General features: G+C 37.4%; 1 protein-coding gene and 1 long non-coding RNA gene across 3 annotated transcripts in view; one reads left to right on the forward strand and one right to left on the reverse strand.

Annotated features, from left to right (window-relative positions):
• Positions 1–23,159, reverse strand: part of LOC141550727 (uncharacterized) — a 154,571-nt gene that overhangs the window by 124,104 nt on the left and 7,308 nt on the right. The gene's annotated exons all lie outside the window — the stretch shown is intronic.
• LOC141550726 (procathepsin L-like) lies at positions 10,233–15,634 on the forward strand. Its single transcript, XM_074281672.1, has 8 exons — positions 10,233–10,361; positions 12,077–12,212; positions 12,537–12,659; positions 12,756–12,908; positions 13,348–13,572; positions 14,199–14,364; positions 14,462–14,573; positions 15,291–15,634. The coding sequence occupies exons 2-8, from the start codon at positions 12,087–12,089 to the stop codon at positions 15,388–15,390; spliced, it is 1,005 nt and encodes a 334-aa protein (XP_074137773.1). The 5' UTR covers positions 10,233–10,361; positions 12,077–12,086; the 3' UTR covers positions 15,391–15,634.

Consider the following 23,159-nt stretch of genomic DNA (forward strand, 5'->3'; position numbering starts at 1 on the left):
CAACTTCTACAAAACTCTCCCCAAAATTCCCATTTAATTTCTTATGCCAACCTGCAATATATCAAAAAGTGATGGAACACTATTATTGTCTAAGTTTTCTTGTAACTCAATCAATGTTTCCTTTATAAGTTTTGATCCTAAGGCATTTGGAGTACATAAATTTATTATTATTGGTTAGTGTAATGTCTGGACTAGCTGTCTGGAGGATCTCTGGAAGAGCCTTGGTCTTAGGTGGAGGAGTAATGAAGACAGGAGAGCCACCAGGAGGATCTCTGTTTCTATCTCCATCTTTTGTGTCTCCTCTCTGTCTGTGTTGTGTCTGTGTCTGAGTCTGAGTCTGAATCTGAGATCAAGCTCAAGCTCTCCTCTCCAGTCCTCTCAGCCCTTAAATACCTCAGTCTGATTACTTCATTACATCACACTAAGTATATGCCAACTAGAGTGACAATATCATTATATCATACTAGAGTGATTACATCATTATATCACACTAAGTATATGTGAACTAGATTAATTCCCATTTCTTTCCTGCTTTATATTTAATTTTTCTCTTTTGTTCTCAGTCAAGTAGATTCACACTTCCTCTCTTGCTCTTCAACTTGTTCTGTTAATTCTTTTTTACATGTCATTTTTGGCATCCTTTCCAGAGAGGATTTCTTTCACTCTCTGTATTCATTTTTTCTTTCTATCTGATCTAGGCCCTCATGCTCTGGTTTAGCCTCTATAGATATTTATTTTCTCGCTATTTTCTGTATTTCTTATGAAACTATAAATTCTAAGCAATCCAATTCTGCGCTTTTCCTTTCTTAGCAGTTGCCTCTGCTTCTTAGAGAGTACCCAGAAGATTCCCCTTTTCCATTCATTGTGCTTTACTCCAAAAACACTTTCAATTTCTATATGGGGCAGGTGAGATACTTTGATGTATAAAGCAATTCATTTCAGAAACCACAAATTTCACAAACAAAAAAGGAGAAAATCCTTCAAATACAAAAGAAAATAAACCCAAATGACATACTCATTACTGCTCTGGTTTTGCAGCCTCCTTAGTTACTTCCTTTTCTCCATTTGTCTCGAAATCTCCTTCCTGGGTCCATCTTCCTCCTGGAGCCAGTTACTCCCAAGATATTGAAATCCCTCTGTCCCAAGGCAGAACAAGAAGTCTTTCCAAGCACCAAATATAAAAGTATTTGGTCCCCATCTCTCTTCATAGAAAAATCTCTCTTCGCCCATAGAAACCTTCATCAGTGGAACCACCTCCCACTACTAAAGTAAGACTTTTCTCCTTTTTTTCTCCCTTTTCAATCCTGTTCTTTAATTCCTCACCCATCACCCTGCAGATTCCTCCTCAGATAGCCAGAGTAACTTTCCCCTGATTGTTGACCCTGGATTTGTCTTATTCACATCACATATTCCCCTCTTCCCTTTTCATTCATTCTTCCATTTTTTGTTCTTCAATTATCTCCAACTCTTTATCTCTTCATTGGGGTTTTCTTGGCAGAGATATTGGAACAATTTGCCATTTCTGAGGCAAACAGAGGTAACTCACTTATTCAGGGTCACCCACCTACTAAGTATCTGATGCTGGATTTGAATTTGGATCTTCCTGTCCAAGCCCAATACTCGGTTCACTGTATCATCTAGCTTTTTATTTTGTAATGTAGTCCCACCAAAAAAAAAAAAAAAAAAAAAAGCATTTTCACTTATAGGGAGGGTATCACCAAGTTGTGTCTATAATGCCTCTTAACTATTACTTGTCTCCTATATTCACTCCTATCTCTTTGTGTATATTTAGGAAGAAATCTCTTATTGGTCTCTGCTCTGCTTGGTTGCTGCACTTATTCATCCCTCCTGAATTCCTATTATTTGGGATATTTAAGCAGCAAATAATATTTCAGGTCTAGTTTTCTTTTTTTCTTTCTTTTTTTAAATGTTTTTATGGGTTTTTTTTTAAATGTTTCAAAAGTGTTTTGTTTTGTTTTTTTAATTATTGAATGTCTATCATTTTAAACTCATGGTTGAGCTCAGATTTGTAAGTTAAGTCACTCTGGGCTGCATCCTGAGTTCCATTGCTTTTTGGAATTTATTATTCCATTCCCTCTTGTAGCTTCTAATGGGTGCAAAATAGTCTTATGTCATGTGGGTCTATTTTCTTTCATATTTGAAGGACTTTCTCCTTTTTTTGCTTGTGGAACTCGTGGTTTCTGAAATGAATTGCTAAATCTAACCATTATATAATCTTAGAGTTTGGAATCTTAAGGTTTTGTTTATTTGTTTTTCTGAAAGTTTCTTCTGTTTCAAATTATTTCTTTTTATTTCTAATTTATTTCTAAATTTAAAAAAAAATTTTCAATTGGCATTACATTCTCTATGTACTGAAATTCTGACTGCTTCCTTATATTATTTCCTGCATGACACTGTTAATTTTTTTTATCCTGTCATGTTCTTCTTTGGAATCTGTGATCCTTAGATTGTCTCTATGTAACCTTTCTTCAAGATCAGTAAGTTTTGCTGGCATAGTGAAAATATTTTCTTTAATGTTATTGTTTTATCTTTTCTTCTGTATTGTCCTTCACTTCAGTGTATTTACATTCCCAGTTAATGTTCTCTTTTTTGTTTCTTTTGTAAGATTTGACATTGCAAATTCCATTTTCTTTAGTCTCATTATTTTTGTTACACAAATCATAAATTCTGCTCTCATAATTCTCTTTTCTCTTTTAAACCACTCAAGATTAGCATATTGTGTTTCCTTGGTCTCAAATTCCATAGGGTTTTCTGCCTTCTCAAATGGGATCATTTTCCCTTTGTTTTGCAGCATTTATTCATAGATGACTTAGCCAGTTTTCTAGTTTTAAAGGCCATGTTTTTGTTTTCTTTAATTACTTATCTGCTTATGTTCAAGGTCTTTGGGTTTTCCTCTTCCTAATAGTTTTGGTAATTTGAATCTCTTGCTCCTCCTCCCCCTTGATTGTTAATTTTGTGACTGTCTAACTCACTTTTCTCTGTTGGGGGGTGACTCTCAAAATCTCTTCCTACACTATGCAATTCATAGTGCACTAGCCTAAGTCTCTACCCCAAATGACTTGTCTATGGACCGAACTGGGCCCAACCTTCAAGGTTGATGGAGTGGGACTTGGGGAAGGGAGGTGGCCACAACTTCACTCTCCTCCCCTCCCACACACTATATCCTGACCAGTTGTACTGCCCTGCTCCCTCTGTTCCTCAGTTCTCTGGCCAGGCACTGGCAATTCAGAGGCTGCTGTGCTGATGCTATGGGATTGATTTTTAGCATATGTGTTTCTGTGTCTCTAGAAGAAGGTAGAATCAGGTAGGGGAAAGGATGCAGTGTTGAGTTCTATTTCAAGGCCAGACATTTGTCCCTTTCTGCTGAAGAATGCTACTTGCTCCAGCACTAGCTGTGTGGCCCAGTGACTTTCCTTTATACAGAGCACTGCAAAGGTTCATTGGCTAAATCTCCAGGCCAGAGCAGGCTTCTCTAACCCAGAACCCAGATCTCCATGGTCCTAGAAAGAGAGAGAGATGATGGGTGAATGGCTGGGTTTTGTTGAGTCCCTGTGGATCAATAGCATAACAAGTGGAGGAGGGATATTGTGTGAGCTTGGGGTAGACATCAATTCATGGATTTATTTGTTGGTTTGTTTTTTAATTTTCTTTTGGATTCTAGGTATCCTAAATTAGAAGAAAACTGAAGCTTATCATTGGCACATAATTTCTGTTCTGGAGAAGTTTGCAAAATCTAGGGAATCAAAGAAAATATCAAGCTCTTTATCCTGTTTATCAATGGAATTCTCTAGTGCATGGCTCTCAAAGACTCAGAGCCCATTTACCTCTCCTAGTGAATATATGGCTACAGATAAACCATTATCTAATCCTTTCTCCGGAGTCCTTAGGTCACTCAGCCATAAAAAACTTGGTTTGAGGCAGTAAAAGGTATTGAACCATCCAAGAGGGGCTTGACTTCCTCCAAATTCTTTCCCCAAATTCCACTGTGATGGAATCAATCCAATCCAATCCAATAAACTATCTGGTGGCTCAGGAATGAATCTTTTTTTTTTTTTTCCCCTGAGGCTGGGGTTAAGTGACTTGCCCAGGGTCACACTCTAGGAAGTGTTAAGTGTCTGAGACCAGATTTGAACTCTGGTCCTCCTGACTTCAAGGCTGGTGCTCTATCCACTGAGCCACCTAGCTGCCCCAGAAATGAACCTTTCATAGACAAACTAACATTTTACAGAAGGCTAAACGATAGCATATAAAGAATATTCATCAAGAACAGAACATTGATTTATTTGAATGGGACCTCTTAGCTTCTTAATTGTTCCAAAGCACTATGAAAAACCACTTTGCCAAAAAAACACAAGGTGGGGTCATGAAGAGTTGGACATGACTGAATAACAATATCTAATCTGTAAATAGTTGTTGGCATGCTAGTACAACCGCCCCACCCTTTACTAGACTGCCTGCTCCTTTTCAGCATAAAGGATTTATTTTTAAATTTTAATTTTCTTTGCATCCTCAATGAATAGCATAGCACTTGGCATCTAATAGGTGCTTAATAAAGGCTACTTGGTTAACTGACTTAGACTACACTAATTTCACTGGAATTTAGAACACATGAGTAGTAATTTGAGATGAGGAAATTAAAGGGATTAGAAGAGCAAGAGTGAAGCACACTGATTCCAATTGTGGAGCTAGATCAGTTCCCTTTCTATCCAATTATGGGACCAACTCAGTTTCTGTTTTGTGAGAAAACTTCATGCAGCGAGAATTTTGGGGAAACTTTATTGCATTATTTGAACTTCAGCCTCTGTGACTGGGAAGTTGGACTACCTCTACCTACTGCTTAGAGGTCCTTAACTAAGAACTGGATTTTGCTGACTAGAAAACACAGCAGATCCAAAGATTGACAGAAAAAAAGTTTTCTCAGAATTATAAATCTTTTTTTAATCCCCCCCCCTTTTTTTTTTTTTGCTGAGGCCATTGAGGATAAGTGACTTGCCCAGGGTCTCCCAGCTAGGAAGTGTCTGAAATCAGATTGAACTCAGGTCCTCCTAATTTCAGAGCTGGTACTCTATCCACTGCCACCTAGCTGCCCTCAGAATTATACATATTAAATCCTGCATATGTTTTATTTGAAAATCAGTCACAAGTTAATGTTTTCATGTTCCTTTAATTGAATATAGACACTTGGGGGAATTAAGACAATTCTTGTTCTAACTTCAGGGACCTTCATCTATTTGATTTCTCCCTCTTAATTTGCAAAACCCCTAATCTTCTCCAATTAGAAATTAAATTATCTAATTTTATATCTTAGTTAATTTTCTTTTAGTTATTTGGTATTATTGGATGAATCATTTTTAATGCATAAAAGTCTATCTTCCCCTAAATTCAGGAATCCATAGCTGCAGCAGGGGAACCTAGAATTGATTTGTTAAGCAATTGGCATACATTGGTTAATAAATTCTTATGGTTGAAGTTCAAACCTCACTATTTCCTCAATCATTTCATCCTTCACCTACCACAGAGATAAGATTGACCTCCTATTAGATTGTGGGAGCACCTAAAATGCCAGATAAAATGGAATTGAATTGAAAAAAATAATAAATTGAGAGACTGATGAATCAGCTCATATATAGATGTAACGTGCTCTCCTGGCAGTTACAATTACTAGTCTGTCCTAGACCCACCAGAGTACCTTTGACCACTGTGCTTAGCAGTGTGAACTCTACCCGGCTCGCCTCCTCTGAGGCCTTCAAAGGCCTCTGGCCACAATCTCTTGAATCTATAGCTTAATAACCGGTAGCGCACTCAAGAACAGCCACGTGTAATCTTAAAAGCCTTTATTATACATACTCACATAATGCCCTAACTGATGCCCTGACTTGTTGGTTCCCGAGTGAACACCTGGTCAGAAGACCCACACGTTCACTACCAAAATCCTTACCTCTTTTGGCTATCCATCTTGGCTTGGCCACCCAGGCTAGGGAGCCAGGGTGAAGAACGCCAGGTTAAAGAGAGCGACTGCTGCCTGCAGTGGGCTTACATAGGGCCTGTGAGGTCACACACACAGCCAATCAGCGAGAGAGTCACCCATTACGAAGCTATCTCAATATGGCCAGGATCCCACCCAAGGGCAGTCCTAATATCCACAGAAATTACTTCCGGACCACTCAATCTCCCGATTTTCTGTGGCGCCCATTTAAAGGCCCCTTACATATAGAAGAGTATCACTTTGAGCATGTCAATTGTGCTCTCTGGGGAAGAAAATGTTTCCTTATTTATTAAATAAGGAGGTTGGAATTGATCATCTTTAAATTTTCTTTTAGACTAAAAAAAAAAATTTATGAAAAATAGTATTTCCTAAGTAATTGGGAATCAACAAAATTTGAGCAGAAAAATCTATGACTAGAGCAGAGGGGAAATTATGAATAATGACAATGGGACCAGTAAAGAGAGAATAATGGGAAAATATTGCAGATGCCATTAGTAGGATTAAACTGACAAGATGCTGAAGATGAGAGAGGGGAAAAAAATCAAAGATTATACTTTATACTCAGATTTTGGATGTAAAATGCTGGGTTAATGACAATGACAGAAATAAGTCAAAATGACAGAGTTTTGAAGAAGAGTTTTGAACAGGAATTTGAAGTGGTTTTAGATACAATGATTAATGTAATTGCCTCCTAACTGGTACAATTGTTTCCAATTTCTTTTTTCTATCTTTATTATTCTTGAAAACTATTTATTTCTTTTCTATTTTTTTTAATCTATTTGCCACATAGCTGCCAATCCTATATTTCTAAAGTGCGTATCTACCCACGTCAAAAAAGTTAATATTATGGCATTATTTTGATAACTAATAATTGTGTGTGAATACCCTTTCCCTTCTTTTTCTGTTGAGAACCATCTCCTGGAAAGGTCAGTTACGGTGTCTGAAGGACTGAGATTACTACTAGACCCCAAGACACATACATGCTTGTTAACTAGTTGGGTTGAACTCACCTCTACCTCTAAGAATTCCAAATTCCCTTCGATGCGGATCTCATCTAATACCTGATCCTGATCTTCCTATTGTTAGTGTTCTCTATACCTATATACCTGACATTCTTTCAAAATTGCTTTATATGCATTCACTTTGTATATATTTTGAACTTATCTTCCCACATGTTCATACCTCCCCCCACTAAATCCCATCTCATTAAATGTCAGATCTTTCAAGTCAAAGTAAACCTAATTTTTGTCTGTCTAAGAATCCCCAGCATATGATACAGGGTCGTTGGTCACAGGTTTCCCAATCCCTCTTAATGCTAGTGCCTGTGCTTTGTTGATTATTTTCAATTTATCCTACAAATAGCTTGAAAAACATAACTGCATGTTGTTTCTACCATCATACAAAAAACTCTCTGAAAGCAGGAACTGTTTCTTATCTTTGCATCCTCAGCTTTTATGATGACTTACATAGTATACTTAATGAATGTTAGCTGACTTGATTCACTCAAGAGTCCTTTGATCTCCAAAAAATCTTTATTTGATCTGTCCATTCCTGCTAGCTATTATTCTATATCATCTTGACCCTTTCAGGGCTAAACTTGAAAAGTTCATCTATAATTGCTGCCTCTACTTCCTTTCCTCTTACTCTCTTCATTTTTTGCAATTTGGAATTTGACATGATCATTCAACTGAAATTGTTCTCTCTAAAGCTGATGGGGTGAACAGCCTCTAGTAAAAGGTCCATGAGTTGTTAGATCTCATCAAAATTACTAATGAATTGTTAATTACTAAATTTTTAAAGCTATTTTTCTTAGTTCTTTTCTTCCTTATCCCATTTGCAGCCTTTGCCACTCTTAATTACTGTCATCATTCATATTCTCCTCTCTTAGGTTTTAGTGTCATTTCCTTCTCATTTTTTGCTTACTTGTTTGACCATTTTTTGCCAGTCTCCTTTGTTGGTCACTTATTAAGAGTATCCCCAAAGTTCTATCATGGACCCTTTATTCTTCTTTCAATATATATAATTTCACTTGGGGATTTCATCACTTCCCATGATTTCAATTATCATCTCTCTGCTGATTCTCATATCTATTTATTTCAGCAATGGCATATTCTTGGGGAAAACACATGAGGTTGCAAGTGCTAGGAAAATTAAACTACTGCAAAATTTTCTCCCTCTGTGTCCCCCTCTCTCCTCCCCAAGACAAGAAGCAATCCAATATAGGTTAGACATGTGCAATTCCTAGAACTGATTTGTTAAGCAGTTGGCATGCATTAGTTAATAGTTCATATGGTTGAAGCTCAAACCTCAGAGTTTCTTCAGTCATTTCATTTTCCACCCAACATAGAGATAAAATTGATGAGCTCTTTAGATTGTGGGGAGTCTTGAATGCCAGAGGAAGTGGAATCCAATGGAAAAACAATACATTGAAAGACTCAGAAGACTTAGCTCCTATATTGAATAGTGTCACCTTGTTGAGAGTAAGTTATTTGTGCCCTCGGGGGAAGAAGATAAGTTTCCTTATCTATTAAATTTCTCAGACACAGCCACCACCCAGATATAGATCCTTAAAATCTCATTTAGATTTTTTTTCAATGGCTTTTTGGTTGCTTTTCTAGCCTCTGTGTTCTCCCTACTCTAATCCATTTTCCACTGGAATAGATTTTCTTAAAATGTGGATCTGACCTTTATCCCACTCTTTAGTTAACTCGGTGATTCCCCATTATTCCAAGAAGTAGAAACAAAATGCTTCAACCCTTGGCCTCTGACTCCCTTTTCAGATCATATGCTTGTGATGCACTGGGACCCTTGTAATTTCTCAAGTCTCACATTCCATCTCCTTTGCATTTTTACTGGCTGTCTCCTGAGTCTGATGATGAGTCTGGTGCCAGGCAGCAAAAAGATAAGAAATAATTGAGAAGAAAGAAAATATATGGCCTTCTTAAGGAGTTTAGCTGCAAAAGGGAAAACAGATATTGAAGAATAGCTAGGAGGAATTATATTTTTGAGGATAAAGGAGACACGGGCACTTATGTAATCAATAGGAGAAGCAGCCAATAGATAGTTAGAGAAGAGAGATCTGTGCCATCCATGTAAAGCTCCCAGTACAAAAATGTGGTTTTCTCACCTCCAAGCTTTTGTCTACTTTTTCTTACTAGAATACGGTCCCAATTGTATTGTCAGTTGACTCAATTCCAATGTCATCTCTACAAGGAAGCCTGACTCTGACTCAACCCTACACCCAAACTCCATCTCACCAAGTGGTCAATTTGCTATAATAGCGCATATTTTTTCTGTCCATATTTAATCATGCCCCTCCACAGTTAAGTTCCTTGGTAATCAGATCTGAATCTTCTAAATCTCCTGGCTCAGCCTTCATACTGGAAAGCTCAAAATTTAGAATGAAAGCGCCTGGATTTGAATGCCATTTGCTGCTTGACCTTGGACATGAGTCCCGATTTTTTCATCTATAAAATGCAAAGCTGGAAGATCACGTGCAGTTTTAACTCTAAGACTCTCTAAATGTTGAAATGAATTAGCAAAGATATAAAAATGTTTACTCCAGGTCATTTCCGCCAAGCCATTTATCTAAGTCGTGTATGGTGACTTGACTATTTCTTCCTTACTCCCCACTCATTTCCCAACTCAAAACCCAAGCCCAACAAAGGAAATTTCAGAGAAGTTCTGATCCTTTTCACCTTTCCACGAGGAAAATAAATCAGCTTCCTTATGGCCAAATTCCTTCTTTACCCTCTCCCCGGCCCCATTTCGTCTCCATTTTTAAGGCAACATCAAAGTCCGACAGGTGGGCCATGGAGGAATCACTACACTTTTATTTTTATCGATCTATCGAAAGATCTTCTATTTTGGGTGAGATCTTTTGATTCCCTCATCAAATGCACTGAAGTGAGGCAGAGTTGCCCTAATTTAACCTCACTCTCTCTTCCAGGTACCACAGTCCAGAAGGCTGGTGATGGCGGGAGACACAGAGGATGACCGTGGTGTCTGAAGTCTTAGCGTTCCACACACCAGCTTTACATGCCTTCAGGGCACTATTCTCCTCCGCCCATTCCGCAGAAGAAGTCTTTTTACTAGTTTGCGGTAGACACTCCCCTAACCCACTGAGGGGTTGAGACGGAGGAGTCGCAGCTCCAGCCACGCAGTCTCTGACCTACTAGTGGTCCCTTCGTCCCGACCGAGCCAATGGCTGCGATGGGAGGTGGGACTGGGCAGGCCCAGCCCGAGACACTGTTATAAAGGAATTGGAGACCCGGAGCGAGCATTCGCCCACCGGACCTTCAAGTTTCCTTAGAGGTCGAGTTCTCCCTAGTCCGGCTGCAGCTGAGACTCCCAGGTGAGGAGTCGTTTAGGCGCAGTTCCCTGGTTGGGGAAGGGGGAAATACGTCCGGGGGCTGGGAAAGCGGCAAACTCCTGTGACTCCGGGCACGTCCTGATGGGGGAGGAGATCGGGAAGGAAGGAAGGAGCGAGGCTGGGCTTGGGAAGAGGAGTGGCTGGGGAGGGTTTATTATTGCGGTTTCTGCTGGCATTTATGGGTGGGTGGGCAAAGCTTAGTCCAGGATGTGTGTGGTGAGTTCTGCCTGAACAAGGGGATGGGGGTGCGGTTGAGTCTTAAGGCGATGTGACCGTACCCGAACCTCTGTAAAATAGGGACAAATTAATAGCCTCTGCTTTCTGGGAAGGTTATGGAGAAAATTCCAATTCCGATAGTGGGATCATCTATAAACCTCAGCAGACTTCTACTAGCGCACGTCTCCACAAGGAAAAAAATTTGTGAGCACTCTTGACCAATGTATCTTCATTTATTTTTATCAATTCTATCATGCGCTACCGTGCTAATAAAACAAATAGAAGGTTTGTTTTTTAAGTATTCGATAAAATGAAATAATGCATTACTAGGTGCAATAGAATCGATTGAATATATTGGAGATAAGAGCGAAATGGTCGCGTTAGGATGATTTTGGCTGTTGTGTGAGGATAAAATGGAGGAAGACTTGGGGCAAGGAGATCTGTTGGAAGTGTATACTGCAAAAGTTCGTTGGAGAAGCGACTGGGGACTGAACTAGGCTGTTGTGGAAACAAATGAGAAAAATGCTTTGGCTCCTGATTGAATATGTGGAGTGAGGGGAAGGTGAAGGTGATAACTGAGATTAAGAACTTTGGAAGGATGCTGGGTATCCTTGACAATAACTAATGTATTTTAATTAGCACATGGAAAAGGGATGGATGGGTTGGAGAAGAGGGATAATAAATCTGCAGATCCCATACACAGTTGCCTTATCCTGTGGAACTCACGGAAAAAGAGATCTTACTAGTCACTACTCCAGCTACAATTCCCTCTCTTTTATTTTCCCAATGGCTGCTGCTTGGTAGTAGTTTTATAATAGCTACCTGTCGTTAGGGGAGATTGGGAATATGAGGGAGAAAGCTAAGTAGGAGATTACTTATTGGTGTATGAGACAAGTTTTCTAGGTTGACTGTCAGGGAGAGGGATATGGTCTAACCTCAGGTTCTGAGTGATTAACAAAAATGTTAATTAAAAAAAAAAGTAGCATATTAAGATTTGCAAAGAACCTTACTTGTTTTATTCTTACCACAACCTTGTGAGGTAGGTACTGTTATTATCCCTATTTTCCAGACTCAGGCTGAGGCTAAGAATGATTAAAGAATTTGCCTATAGTCCCAACCGGATGTTCCTGACCTTAAAATTAGCATTATTCATTCTGCCATCTAATTGCCTCTAATCCACTATGGTCAGACCTTGGCTTCCATTTGGGATTTACTGTCCTAAATTTTCAATTTTTAAAAACAATTACTATTGAACTGGGTGTCAATTTTTATTATTTGTACCCATTAATGTTGGCAGTTGTAGTTTTTGTATGTATGTCTAAACTTCCTGAAAAATTCTAGATCAGCATTATCTCTCCTGTATTGTATGTACCCCACCCCACTCAATGTGCTTAACATATAAATACATGTTGTATGAATATTTGGTGAAATGAATGATTTTTTTTTAATTACACACAATTTGTATCTTTTTTCCCCTTCAAGGTTTGAAGCATGAATTTCTACCTGTGTTTAGTTTCCCTATGCTTGGGAATAGTAGCTGCTGTTCCAAAAGTTGACCGGACTTTAGATGCTCAGTGGTACCAATGGAAAGCACAACATAAAAGGGCTTATAGAGAGGTAACCTTTAAGCTACTCCCTCCCCCCAACTTTATTGAACAAAACATGTCCAAAGTGCACTAATGAAATGGCCTTTTCCCAGAAGCCAACTATTGCCCAGACAAGAGCTTAGTTTGCCCCAAGACAGCCACTTTTCCCAGGGGGTAGGAATGTCTATAGCATCAGAACTTGGAAACCTTTCTGACATGTCAATATTTGGATATGATCACCATCCCAACTGTGTGCTAATTTCTTTACTGACAGTGAATTTAATCTGAGGATAATTGAATTTGTAATAATAGAAGCAGAATCTCATTGAACCTTAATTTTTGTATTTGCTTCCAGAATGAAGATGATTGGAGGAGAGCAACATGGGAGAAGAATTTGAGAAGGATTGAAATGCACAATCTGGAGTACAGTGCTGGCAAACACAGTTTCCAGATGAAAATGAACAAGTTTGGTGATATGGTGGGTGTATTATAACACTCTGATGTCGATACTGAGCAGGCCATTATCTTTTGCTACCAGTATACTTATTTTAGATCACCTTTCTTTTCATTTTAGACCAATGAAGAATTCAGACAAGTGATGAATGGCTTTTCAACAAAAGTTCAAAGGAGGACTAAAGGAAAGCTGTTTCGTGAACCTTTCTTGGTACAGATCCCTAAAGCTGTAGACTGGAGAAACAAAGGCTATGTAACTCCTGTTAAGAATCAGGTATAACCTTCGGAATCTAATACTTAATGTGCAACAAGAAAATGGTATTTACACACATATTGTATCTAGGTTATACTGTAACATATGTAAAATGTATAGGATTGCCTGGCATCAAGGGGAGGGAGTAGAGGGAGAGAGGGGATAATTTGGAAAAATGAATACAAAGGATAATGTTTAAAAAAATTACTTATGCATATATACTGTCAAAAAAATTATAAATAAATTAAAAAAAAAATCAGGTATAAAAAGTTGCTTAGTTTGATTCATAAAGAACTCAGATAAAAGTCACTGAAGCTTTTGAGTGATAACAGCCTCTTAAATAATGACCCCAGATCACATCTGATTTCCCTTTCATATTCAAAATTGTTTAGATCTGTCTTTAAAAGATGATTAATATTTATCTTGTAAACTAACCAAGGTTTTCTTTTGACTTTTCCAGGGTTCATGTGGTTCTTGTTGGGCATTTAGCGCAACTGGTTCCCTTGAAGGCCAGTGGTTCCGTAAAACAGGAAAACTTGTTTCACTTAGTGAACAGAATTTGGTTGACTGCTCTACAGAGCAAGGCAACTCAGGCTGTCAGGGTGGCTTGATGGATAATGCCTTTGAATATGTGAAGAAAAATGGAGGAATTGATACAGAAGAATCCTATCCCTATATTGGAGTGGTAAATAAATTTTTTAAATTTCCCCATCATTTTGGTTTAGCTATATTTAAAAGGAGAATCTCAGTTTGGGGGATGGGAGTTGAGGAGGCCTGAAGAGACCTACCACTGAATCTGAAGCATTAACAATTAAAATTATACACCTTGACTGTATACAATTATTGGGAAATCTTTTTGAATAAGAGCCTTAGGAAATATGTCTACTACATCTTCAATTTACAATGACTTCAAAATCACAACCACAGTAATCAGTGGCAAAATCTGGATTTAAACTCCAGTACCTTGAACCTAAATCCATTCTTGTCTTTGGTGCCCTGACAAATAGTATCCACAACTGCTTTCTTAGTTGCATAATAGCTAGCTGCTACTGAGAAATGGAGAACTAAATTCAAAACTACATCTCCCTGAGTTATGCTAAAATTAGTAAACTTTTAATAATTATTAATTGATTAGAATTCATACAGATACAGGACTTAGTAGTGATGTGTAGGAATGTTACCAGCCCTTGGATTCACTCTGCTGCTTTTCAATATGTACTTTCAGACACATTCTGGAGTCTTCTTGAGCTCTTTCTCTAATAAATGGACTGGTAGAACATTGAAACCAGACTTTATGATTCATTTTAACAGGATGACACCTGTCAGTATCAGCCACAATATTCTGGTGCTAATGTCACTGGATATGTGGACATCCCTTCTCAGAGGGAACAGGCTCTCCAAAAGGCCGTGGTAACTGTGGGTCCTATTTCTGTTGCTATTGATGCAGCACATTCTTCCTTCCAGTTCTATCACTCTGGTAAGCATTTGTTCTTCATTATTTCTGTAACGATACACTTAAAACCATATTATTGTCATTTCTTAATCGCAAGATAACATTTCACTTTTTATATTAGGTGTCTATTATGAACCAGAATGTAGTAGTGAAGAATTAGATCATGGCGTGCTGGTTGTGGGCTATGGTGTTGAGGCAGAAAATGGCAAGAAATACTGGATTGTCAAAAACAGGTAAACCCAATTTTTTACCTGCAATGTCATTGACATGTTTGTTGCCAATTTTGGGTTACTTCATTTTGAAGAAGGGTGGAATTCCTAGGATCCTGTGAAATGGAGAAGGGATAACTATGTGTGGAAAAGTCCACTTTTTAGGATCAAAAGTGGAGAGTTGCCCAGTGGTTCATACTTTCCATGATCACTAATGAGTAGATAATATAAAAGAGTCCTGTTGGGCTAGTTTGTTGGACTGTTCTAATACTATTGTTTATTATCAGACTGACCCACAAGATCCAGTAGGAAAAATAAGTGCTTATTATAGAGTGAGTACTTGTCATAAATAGGGCATCTGGTTGTCACAGTGGATTCATTGTTGGCCCTGCAATCGGAAAGACCTGAGTTCATATTTGACCTCAGACACCTAATAGCTGTGTAACCTTGGGCAAGTCAGTTATCTCCATTTGACTTAGTTTCCTCATCTGTAAAATGATCTGGAGAAGAAAATAGCAAACTACTTCAGTATTATTACCAAGAAAACCTCAAATGGGATCATGAAGAGTCTGACACAGCTATAACAAAATGATCACCAGCAATTTTCATTGCATTCTAAGAAGTCCATCCATTTCGTTGTCTAAATTTTGTCATAATAGATGTCAGAATGCTGTACATCCCTAAAAGAAAAATGTATTTTCAGATGGTGTTCTAAAACTTAATACTTATCTTTCTTTTCAGCTGGGGTGAGGAGTGGGGAAACAAGGGGTACGTTTTAATGGCCAGGGACCACAACAACCACTGTGGAATAGCAACAGCAGCCAGCTATCCTGAAGTGTAAGGTGATTGAAGGAGGATTGCTTCACAGAGGGATGTGACCTGACCTGTATCTTTGAATATAAAACACTTTAATCACCAAGTATTCAAGTCGCAATTTCATTTTTTGGTGATATTTTTATATTTGTGAAATGTAAACACTACTTTGTTATAAATAGCTTATATTGCTTAATTCAAAGATTTATAAATTTTCATTTTACAATTGTATGTATAAAGTTTTACCTTTTAAAATAAACCTTAATTCATTATTTGGGAGAACTGATTTCCTTCAACATGACCAATTTTGGAATGGGACAAAAGAGTTAGGTTTCTGGTTTTGTTTGGTCAGTGGCTACAAATAATTTTTCAGACTGAATCCATATTTTGTATCTTATTACATATTGTTTTAAATGTAAATCATTAAGTTTGGGTGTGGCTCTGGTATTGCTTTAGTCTCTTGAAAAAGCAAAACATGGGAAATAATCCAATCTTTCAGGAGCCATTAGCAATCAATGTATAGTTTTTGTTTTGGATTTGGAATCAGGAGAACCTGAACTCTAATCCAGCCTCAAGATAGTAGTTGTGTGTCCTTCAGCAAGTCATTTAATCCTGTTTGCCTCAGTTTCCTCATGTAGAAAAAAGTGATCTGGAGAAGGAAATGGCAAACCACTCTTTGCCAAGAAAACCCCAAATGGGTCACAGAATAGGACAGGACTAAAATGGCTAACACCCTATGAGCTAAGTGCTATTATCCCCATTTTATAAAAGGTTGATTGGTTATCCTTGAAGAGGACCAGAATGACACCACTATGTTAGAGTCAAGTTAGTATGGAGGCCAAGTGGGGATAAATAAATGACTAAGTTTAATGTAATCAGAATCATTCATTTTGCATTTCATAATGCTCTCTAGTTCTCTGGCCATAAATTCTTCCCTTCTGCAGAATGAAAAGTAGAATATCCCTTGTTCTCCCGATTTACTTATAGTATCATCCTTTGTTCCATTTCTACCTTATCTTGGTAAAGGGTGTTAGCTGTTGATCAATGCCTAGTTTCTACTGTTAAGCAAATGATTATTGCAAAATTTGAACAGAATATTGATGGAAGAGCCATGATCTAAAAAAAGGAGCTGTGAAGTAGTTTGGCTTCTGTTTCATATGCTTTTTCCTTTCTTGGACATCTAGATAGAATGAAGAAAAAATATTGGGAAGCTGAATGGGGAGGGAGAATTCTCCTTTATCCTGGACAAATGATTTGTTGCAGAAGCATATAATGACTTAAGGGGAAAATTTCTAGCTGTTGGGATTTTTTTGTTTGCTTTTTTTTTTGGTTATTTTTTGTTTTGTATTTTTCCTTTTATGCTCACCCATATGTGACACTAGAAAGCAGGTGATGGCTGCTCAATAACAATGGCTTTATAACGATGGAAACTTTTACATGATGACTTAAGACTTTGCGTGGTTCAAGGAAGGACCCTAGAACTAGCAAAGGTCAGATTTCATTGGCCAAAGTCAGCTGAAAATGTTTTTCCACTGTGTGAGACTTGTGCTTGCCATACAGAAAGAAAAATACTTCCAACTCCTATGGCACATTTGGAGGACATAAGAACCAGCAGACATTTGGAACTTGTATTTTGTCAGAGTCTCTGGAGGTTGACAATAAAACTTAAGATATATATTGGGAGTGACTAACCATTTTGTAAGGTATACACAGACAGCCATTCAGTAATAAAAAAAAACTTTCATAATTCCTAAAGTATTTTCTCTGTGTAAAAATCCTTCTTGCCAATACCCACTCATACTAAAGGAGAGTCTTTGAAAATGCATGCCTGCCACTAAAAGATGTTAGATCTGACCAGTATAGGAATAGAGAAATAATACCTTACCACTATGAAGGGGACATGCAAAATGAACATTTTAACTGCACAAGAATACTGATACAAGAATAAAAATGTCAGCAAAGTCAACATATGACTTTTTCAGTACATGGGCAAGATCTCACTAGGAATGATGCCATTATTTTTATTCCCTATATTGTGAATTTGAAACATGTCTCCCTATTGGCTTGTGCCCAGGAATCTTTGAGAAAGGAGAAATTGCACACACTCACAACCAGTACATCTATAAGCTGAGAGAAAAGTTAATTCAGTCTTAGCACTTTGCTACAACTTCAGTCCAGAAGAACACTGAAAGAAATAAGTAATTGTATGATGCTCAAATGTGTTTTCAACACATTCAACAAGTAACAATTTTTTGCTGAGAAATCTTTTGTCTATGGGACAAAGAAGATGGTATTAGTAGATGTGAAACCATTCCAAAACTAGGTTTGGAGAGCCTAGGCACATAAGATAGTCCCAAAGACTTCCAGGAGCCCTACGAAGGCAATTCACTGAAACCCTTTATTGCCAATAGGTGAGTTATTTGTATTTCCCTGATGATCAGATATATCAGGCGATGGACAGCAGGCTCTAAGTGAAAGAGACTGGCTACCAATCATTAAAAAGCTCTGCCCTAGTCATCAGTTCCAGTGATGGAAGTGGACAGAATCTAGAAAACATCACTTTTTCTGATGTCAGCTCCAGAGACTTAATAATACACACACCCTGCCTAGCAGTAACACTGCTACCTAGCTTCATTCCATTACAAGTTCAAGTTTAGTCAGTCTACAAGCATTTATTAAATACTAACTCTGTTGGCCACTGTACTATTGGGGAGACCAAAATATAATCCTTCTGAAAAATCTCGCATTCTAATGAGGAAGAAAACATGCACATATTGCTTGTACATTCTGAAAATTGAGTAGATTCAGGAATTGGGAAGGCAGTGCATTTGAGGGAGGCTCTATGTATGTTGAAGTTCCCGTTATGAGAGCAGGAGCTGAGGTAAAAAGATGAGCCAGGTAAAAACCCAAGGAAGAAAGTATCCTATAGGATCAATAGATAGTGGCCATCTGGGTTTGAGTGGATGACAAACTTGAATACCATGAATCTCAAAGGAAAGGATGATAAATGGTGGTGGTAGAGGAAGAATCTGGAAATAGCAAGGGAGTACAAAGAATATTCCAACTTCCTCATCACTACCAGTGAGTCAGAAGGTATTGAATTTGTCACCAGTACTGGAAAGGGTAGCCAGGGAGGCAATTTCCTCAGGAGAAACCAAGGAAAAATTGAATGCTAATGATGATAGAAAGGAAAAGTTTAAAGATGAAAGCAAGTATGTTTATCAGGCAGGTTTTTATTTTCCGAGAATAGTGGAAAGGATGGGCAAATCTGGAGCATGACACCACGATGGTAAAGTTAAGATGAAAGAGAGAGTATCTATGGTTAGGGAAGTCTAAGGAGGGAGGGAAGTGATTAGATTGATATATATATAATATAATAATAATGTCTAGAGATAGGGAGGACTATAGATTTAATGAAGACTATGATCGGTCTAAATTAAATATAGGATATAATACATGCACAAGTCACAGCAGTACATGCATATCCATAACATCAACTAGCTTCTGTATAGTGGCAGACAGGTCAACAAGTCACAGAATATTTAGCATTATTTATCCAGTGATCACACAATGATGTCCCAGAGGAATCTGGAGAAGTACTTATACATGTAACCAGATGATGTTGCTAATGGTTACCCATGTAAAATGTACCTTGAATATAATTAGATAGATTAATTTATGTGTAATTATTATATGTAAATTGTTTTTGTTTCATTTTTAATGTTTATTTGCTTTTGTTATTTTTTAATCTGTATTGTAGCTAATTTGTTAGCTATGAATAGTTTTGCTATGTATACATATGGATATATAAAATTATATACCTTGTTATTTCTGAATATTTTATTTTATAAATACAGTGATATTCTTTTAATTTTCTTTCAGATTATATATATTTCCTAGTGTTATATGGATATGCAAGTCCCAGTGGGACTTGTACATATTTTATATTGTATATGTCATATAGACTTTTAGTCACTGAATCAGCTTATCAAATAATGCTTTACCTAGTGTTGTATCTATTGCATGTAATACACACACACACATATACATGCACATATGATTTGCTCTGGATAGAATGCTAAAATGCCCTAGACCAGGAACACAAGTAAAATCATCCTTGTTCTATTAAGTGCTGAGGTTTGTTTGAGGTGGTGGTATGTTAATTCCAAGTTCCAAGTGTCTCATAGCTGATTTTGAACGGAACTGTGAAATTCTAAACCCCAGAGAGAAATATCATTATTTTTTGAGACAGAATTTGCAAACAGAGAAGAAAGGCTTCCAGGGAATGACAATAATTGGACATCCGGGAAGTAACAGTGAGATATCCTTTAGTCTGGAAGGTAAGGTTAGCAAGATTTTAGTGAAAGAAAAGTTCAAATCAGGTCTGCAGAGGAGTAAGGGAGTGCTTTGAAAGGAGACTAATGCTAGTGGGTGTTGATAAATTTAGAACTCTCTCCTGCTTAGGCTACTAACACTTTACAGAAGAGGGTGTTTAACTGGAATGCACTTGCTGCTCTTGCTGATCACTTTTTTCTTTTTAAAATTTTCCCCAGTTACACATAAAAATAATTTTTTTTGGTTATACAAATATGTTCATTTTCTTTTTTCATTTTCCTTCTGAATCATGTTGGGAAAGAAGAAGTAGGACAAAAAGGAAAACCATGAGAGAAAAAAAAAAAAAACAGAAGAAAAAGAAAAAAAAGTGAACATAGCATGTATTGATTTATAGTTAGTCTCCATAGTTCTCAGTCTGGATGTGGGTAGCATTTTCTACCCAAAGTTTATTGGGATTACCTTGGAATATTAAACCGCTGAGAAGAACCAAGTTTTTCATAGTTGATCATCATACATTCTTGCTGGTATTGTGTACAATGTATTCCTGGTTCTGCTCGTTACACTCAACATCAGTTCATGTAAATCTTTCCTTTCTAAAATCAGCTTGTTTGTCATTTTTTATAGAATAATAAATAGTACATTACTTTCATATACCATAACTGATTCAGCCATTCCCCAGCTGATGGGCATCTAACTCATTTTCCAATTCTTTGCCACCACAAAAAGCTGCTACAAACATTTTTGCACATGCGGGACCTTTTTCCTTTTTTATGATTTCTTTGGGATAAAGACTCAGTGATGACACTGCTGCTGCACAGTTTTATAATTCTTTGGGCATAGTTCCAAATTGCTTTCCAGAATGGTTGGATCTGGTCACTTCCTGAAATTAGCAGAGAGATAACAAGCATTTCATTTCCTCCCTGTTTCCCCTATGTCTGCAGCTGGCAAACACCTTTTTTAACCTGATTTATTTCATTATATTATTTCTAATTCTTGATTTTGAATCATTGTAATTGTGATGACTCATCTTTTTATTAATTGTATATAGAATATTGCAATAAAGGAAGTCAGTGAATAGTTTGGAATAAACAGAATTAAATAGGACAGAGACTTCTTCCTTGATCTAAAATAATGCTGACTAAGGAGATTCTGAGTTGTCATAATGATACTATGGCTTGGGGATTTTAAAGAATAAATAGCTCTTATAAGCTCCTAAATTGCATAGATAGAAAAACTACGATTTTGGACTATTTCCACCCAAACTTCCGGATCATAAGTAAGCAAGACTCATGTGACATAGAAAACTGAGCATTTCAGTGAAGCTTTTGGACTCTGGAATGAGGAATGGACAGAGAGGAAGGAAAGGGGATAAGCATTTATATAGTAGTTACTATGTACTAGGAACTATGCTAGGCACTTTTACAAATATTACTTCATTTGATCTTCAAAATGACTTGTGAAGGTACCATTATTATCTCCCTTTTCCAGTTGAGAAAACTGAGGTAAAAAAAAAAAAGATTAAGTGACTTGCCCAGAATTGTACAACTAGTTAATGTCTAAGACCAGACTGGAATACAGGTCTTTCTTACTCCAAGCCAAGTGTTCTATCTACTGGATCACCATTATTAGTTCTCCAACATTAAGGTGGAGCTGCTAAGTGGCATCCTGAATTAAGTGCTGAGCTTGGAATTAGGAAGATTCATCTTCCTGAATTCTAATCTGGTCTCAGGCAGTTATTAGCTGTGTCATTTAAGCAAGTCATTTAACCTTGTTCGTCTTAGTTTACTCAAGATGAAGAAGGAAATAACAAATCACCCCAATATCTTTGCCAAGAAAACCCCAAATGGGTTCAAAGGGAATTGGATACAACTGGAATTGAACAACAATTTGAATACAATTGAACAACAATGACCTGATGATCAATGAGATCAGAGGTGCAAAGACAAGAGAAATATGAGGGGATTTAAGTGGCCCGAGTAAGTAGAATCTGGGCTTAGTGTTCAAATCTGGCCTCAGACACTTAGTTGCTGTGTGACCTTGAATAAGATAATTAAACCTTTTTCTCACAATAGTCCTGGTTCAGGTGAGTCAAGGATAAGGAGTTGTGATGGATGGGTGGATGGAGGCCCAGGAAGGAAGTGGCCAGCTTCCTCAAGCCTCCCCAGTTCCTGGTATACAACTTCTCTAAGTGCTCTTTTGCTTGGTGAGAGCATACATTCCCACAGTTTTAATTTCTACTTTTCTTTAGTGGATCCCAAATCTATAGATTTCTATGGGAGCTACAGAAACATGGAATCTTAAATTTGGAAAAGAGACCCCAGAAGTCACCTAATCCAACTCCTATCTGATGACACCTCTTCTATAATAACCTTAGAATTATCTCTGGACTGTTCCTCCCACCCTTTATATGTGGATTGTTATCCAGGCTCTCCTTGAAGACTGAAGGCAGGGAACTCACTGACTCTTCTACTAGTCCGTTCTATGGGGATGACTCTAAAGCAAATGTTTTTATATTAAGTTGGAATCTGACTCTCTAAACTTCCATTCACTATAATTTGTTTTATCTTATGAGATGGGGTGAAATTATTCTGATCCTTCAAGTGACAATCTTTCCAGTACTTGAAAACAATCAACACATCTCCCTTAAATCAATCAAGAATTTATTAAGCATCTACTATGTAGCAGACATTAGGCTAGGCATCAGGGATACAAATACAAAGAATGAAACAATCTCAGTTCACAAGGAGCTTGCATTTAAATGTCGATGACAACAGAAAGCTATTATTGTTGTTTAGTTCTTCTAGTCACGTCTAACTCTTGGTGAGCTCATTTGGGGTTTTCTTGGCAAAGAAATTGTAGTAGATTTTCATTTCCTTCTCCAGTTCATTTTACAAATAAGGAAACTGAAGCAAACAGGAATGACTTGCCCAGGATCACACAGCTATGAAGTTTCTGGGACCAGATCTGAATTCATGAAGGTGAGTCTTCCTGACTACAAGTCCAGCATTCTAACCACTGTGCTAAGTCACTGCCCAATATAAGTATATATAGAATACATATAAAATATCCCTAGTTACTTCAAATGATCTTCATTTATCTTTAAAGTTTGATTGATTCTTTTTGCTTCTACATCATAATCATTCCCTTCCTCCTCATCCCCCTCAGTGTTTTCCCTTTTTTTTTTTTATCTTCATTTTATTTTTTTATTTTTTATTTTTTTGTTGTTGTTGTTTTTAGTGCTTTCCTTTTAAGAGACAAAAACAGTTCAATAAAACTCACTGCAATTACCATATATATTTGACAATGTGAGTGACTGCACAATGTGGTGTTATTTGTGATTCCTTCACTTTCCTGGTTATCCTACAGTTTGTCAAAATCTCATGTAAATGTGCATTCCAGAACTGAATTCTACATCCCAGTACTCCAAATATGGACTAACGTGGGTGCTGTACTTTTGTTAGT

Source organism: Sminthopsis crassicaudata, chromosome 1 (genome assembly GCF_048593235.1).
Source record: "Sminthopsis crassicaudata isolate SCR6 chromosome 1, ASM4859323v1, whole genome shotgun sequence".
In the NCBI taxonomy this organism is placed as follows: domain Eukaryota; kingdom Metazoa; phylum Chordata; class Mammalia; order Dasyuromorphia; family Dasyuridae; genus Sminthopsis; species Sminthopsis crassicaudata.

Bases quoted from the DNA above. Each gene is read 5' to 3' on its own strand.
- LOC141550726 (XM_074281672.1), top strand. From the start codon at position 12,087: ATGAATTTCTACCTGTGTTTAGTTTCCCTATGCTTGGGAATAGTAGCT. The intron at 13,573-14,198 runs GTAAATAAATTT...TCATTTTAACAG, and splicing joins CCTATCCCTATATTGGAGTG to GATGACACCTGTCAGTATCA. The intron at 14,365-14,461 runs GTAAGCATTTGT...TTTTTATATTAG, and splicing joins CTTCCAGTTCTATCACTCTG to GTGTCTATTATGAACCAGAA.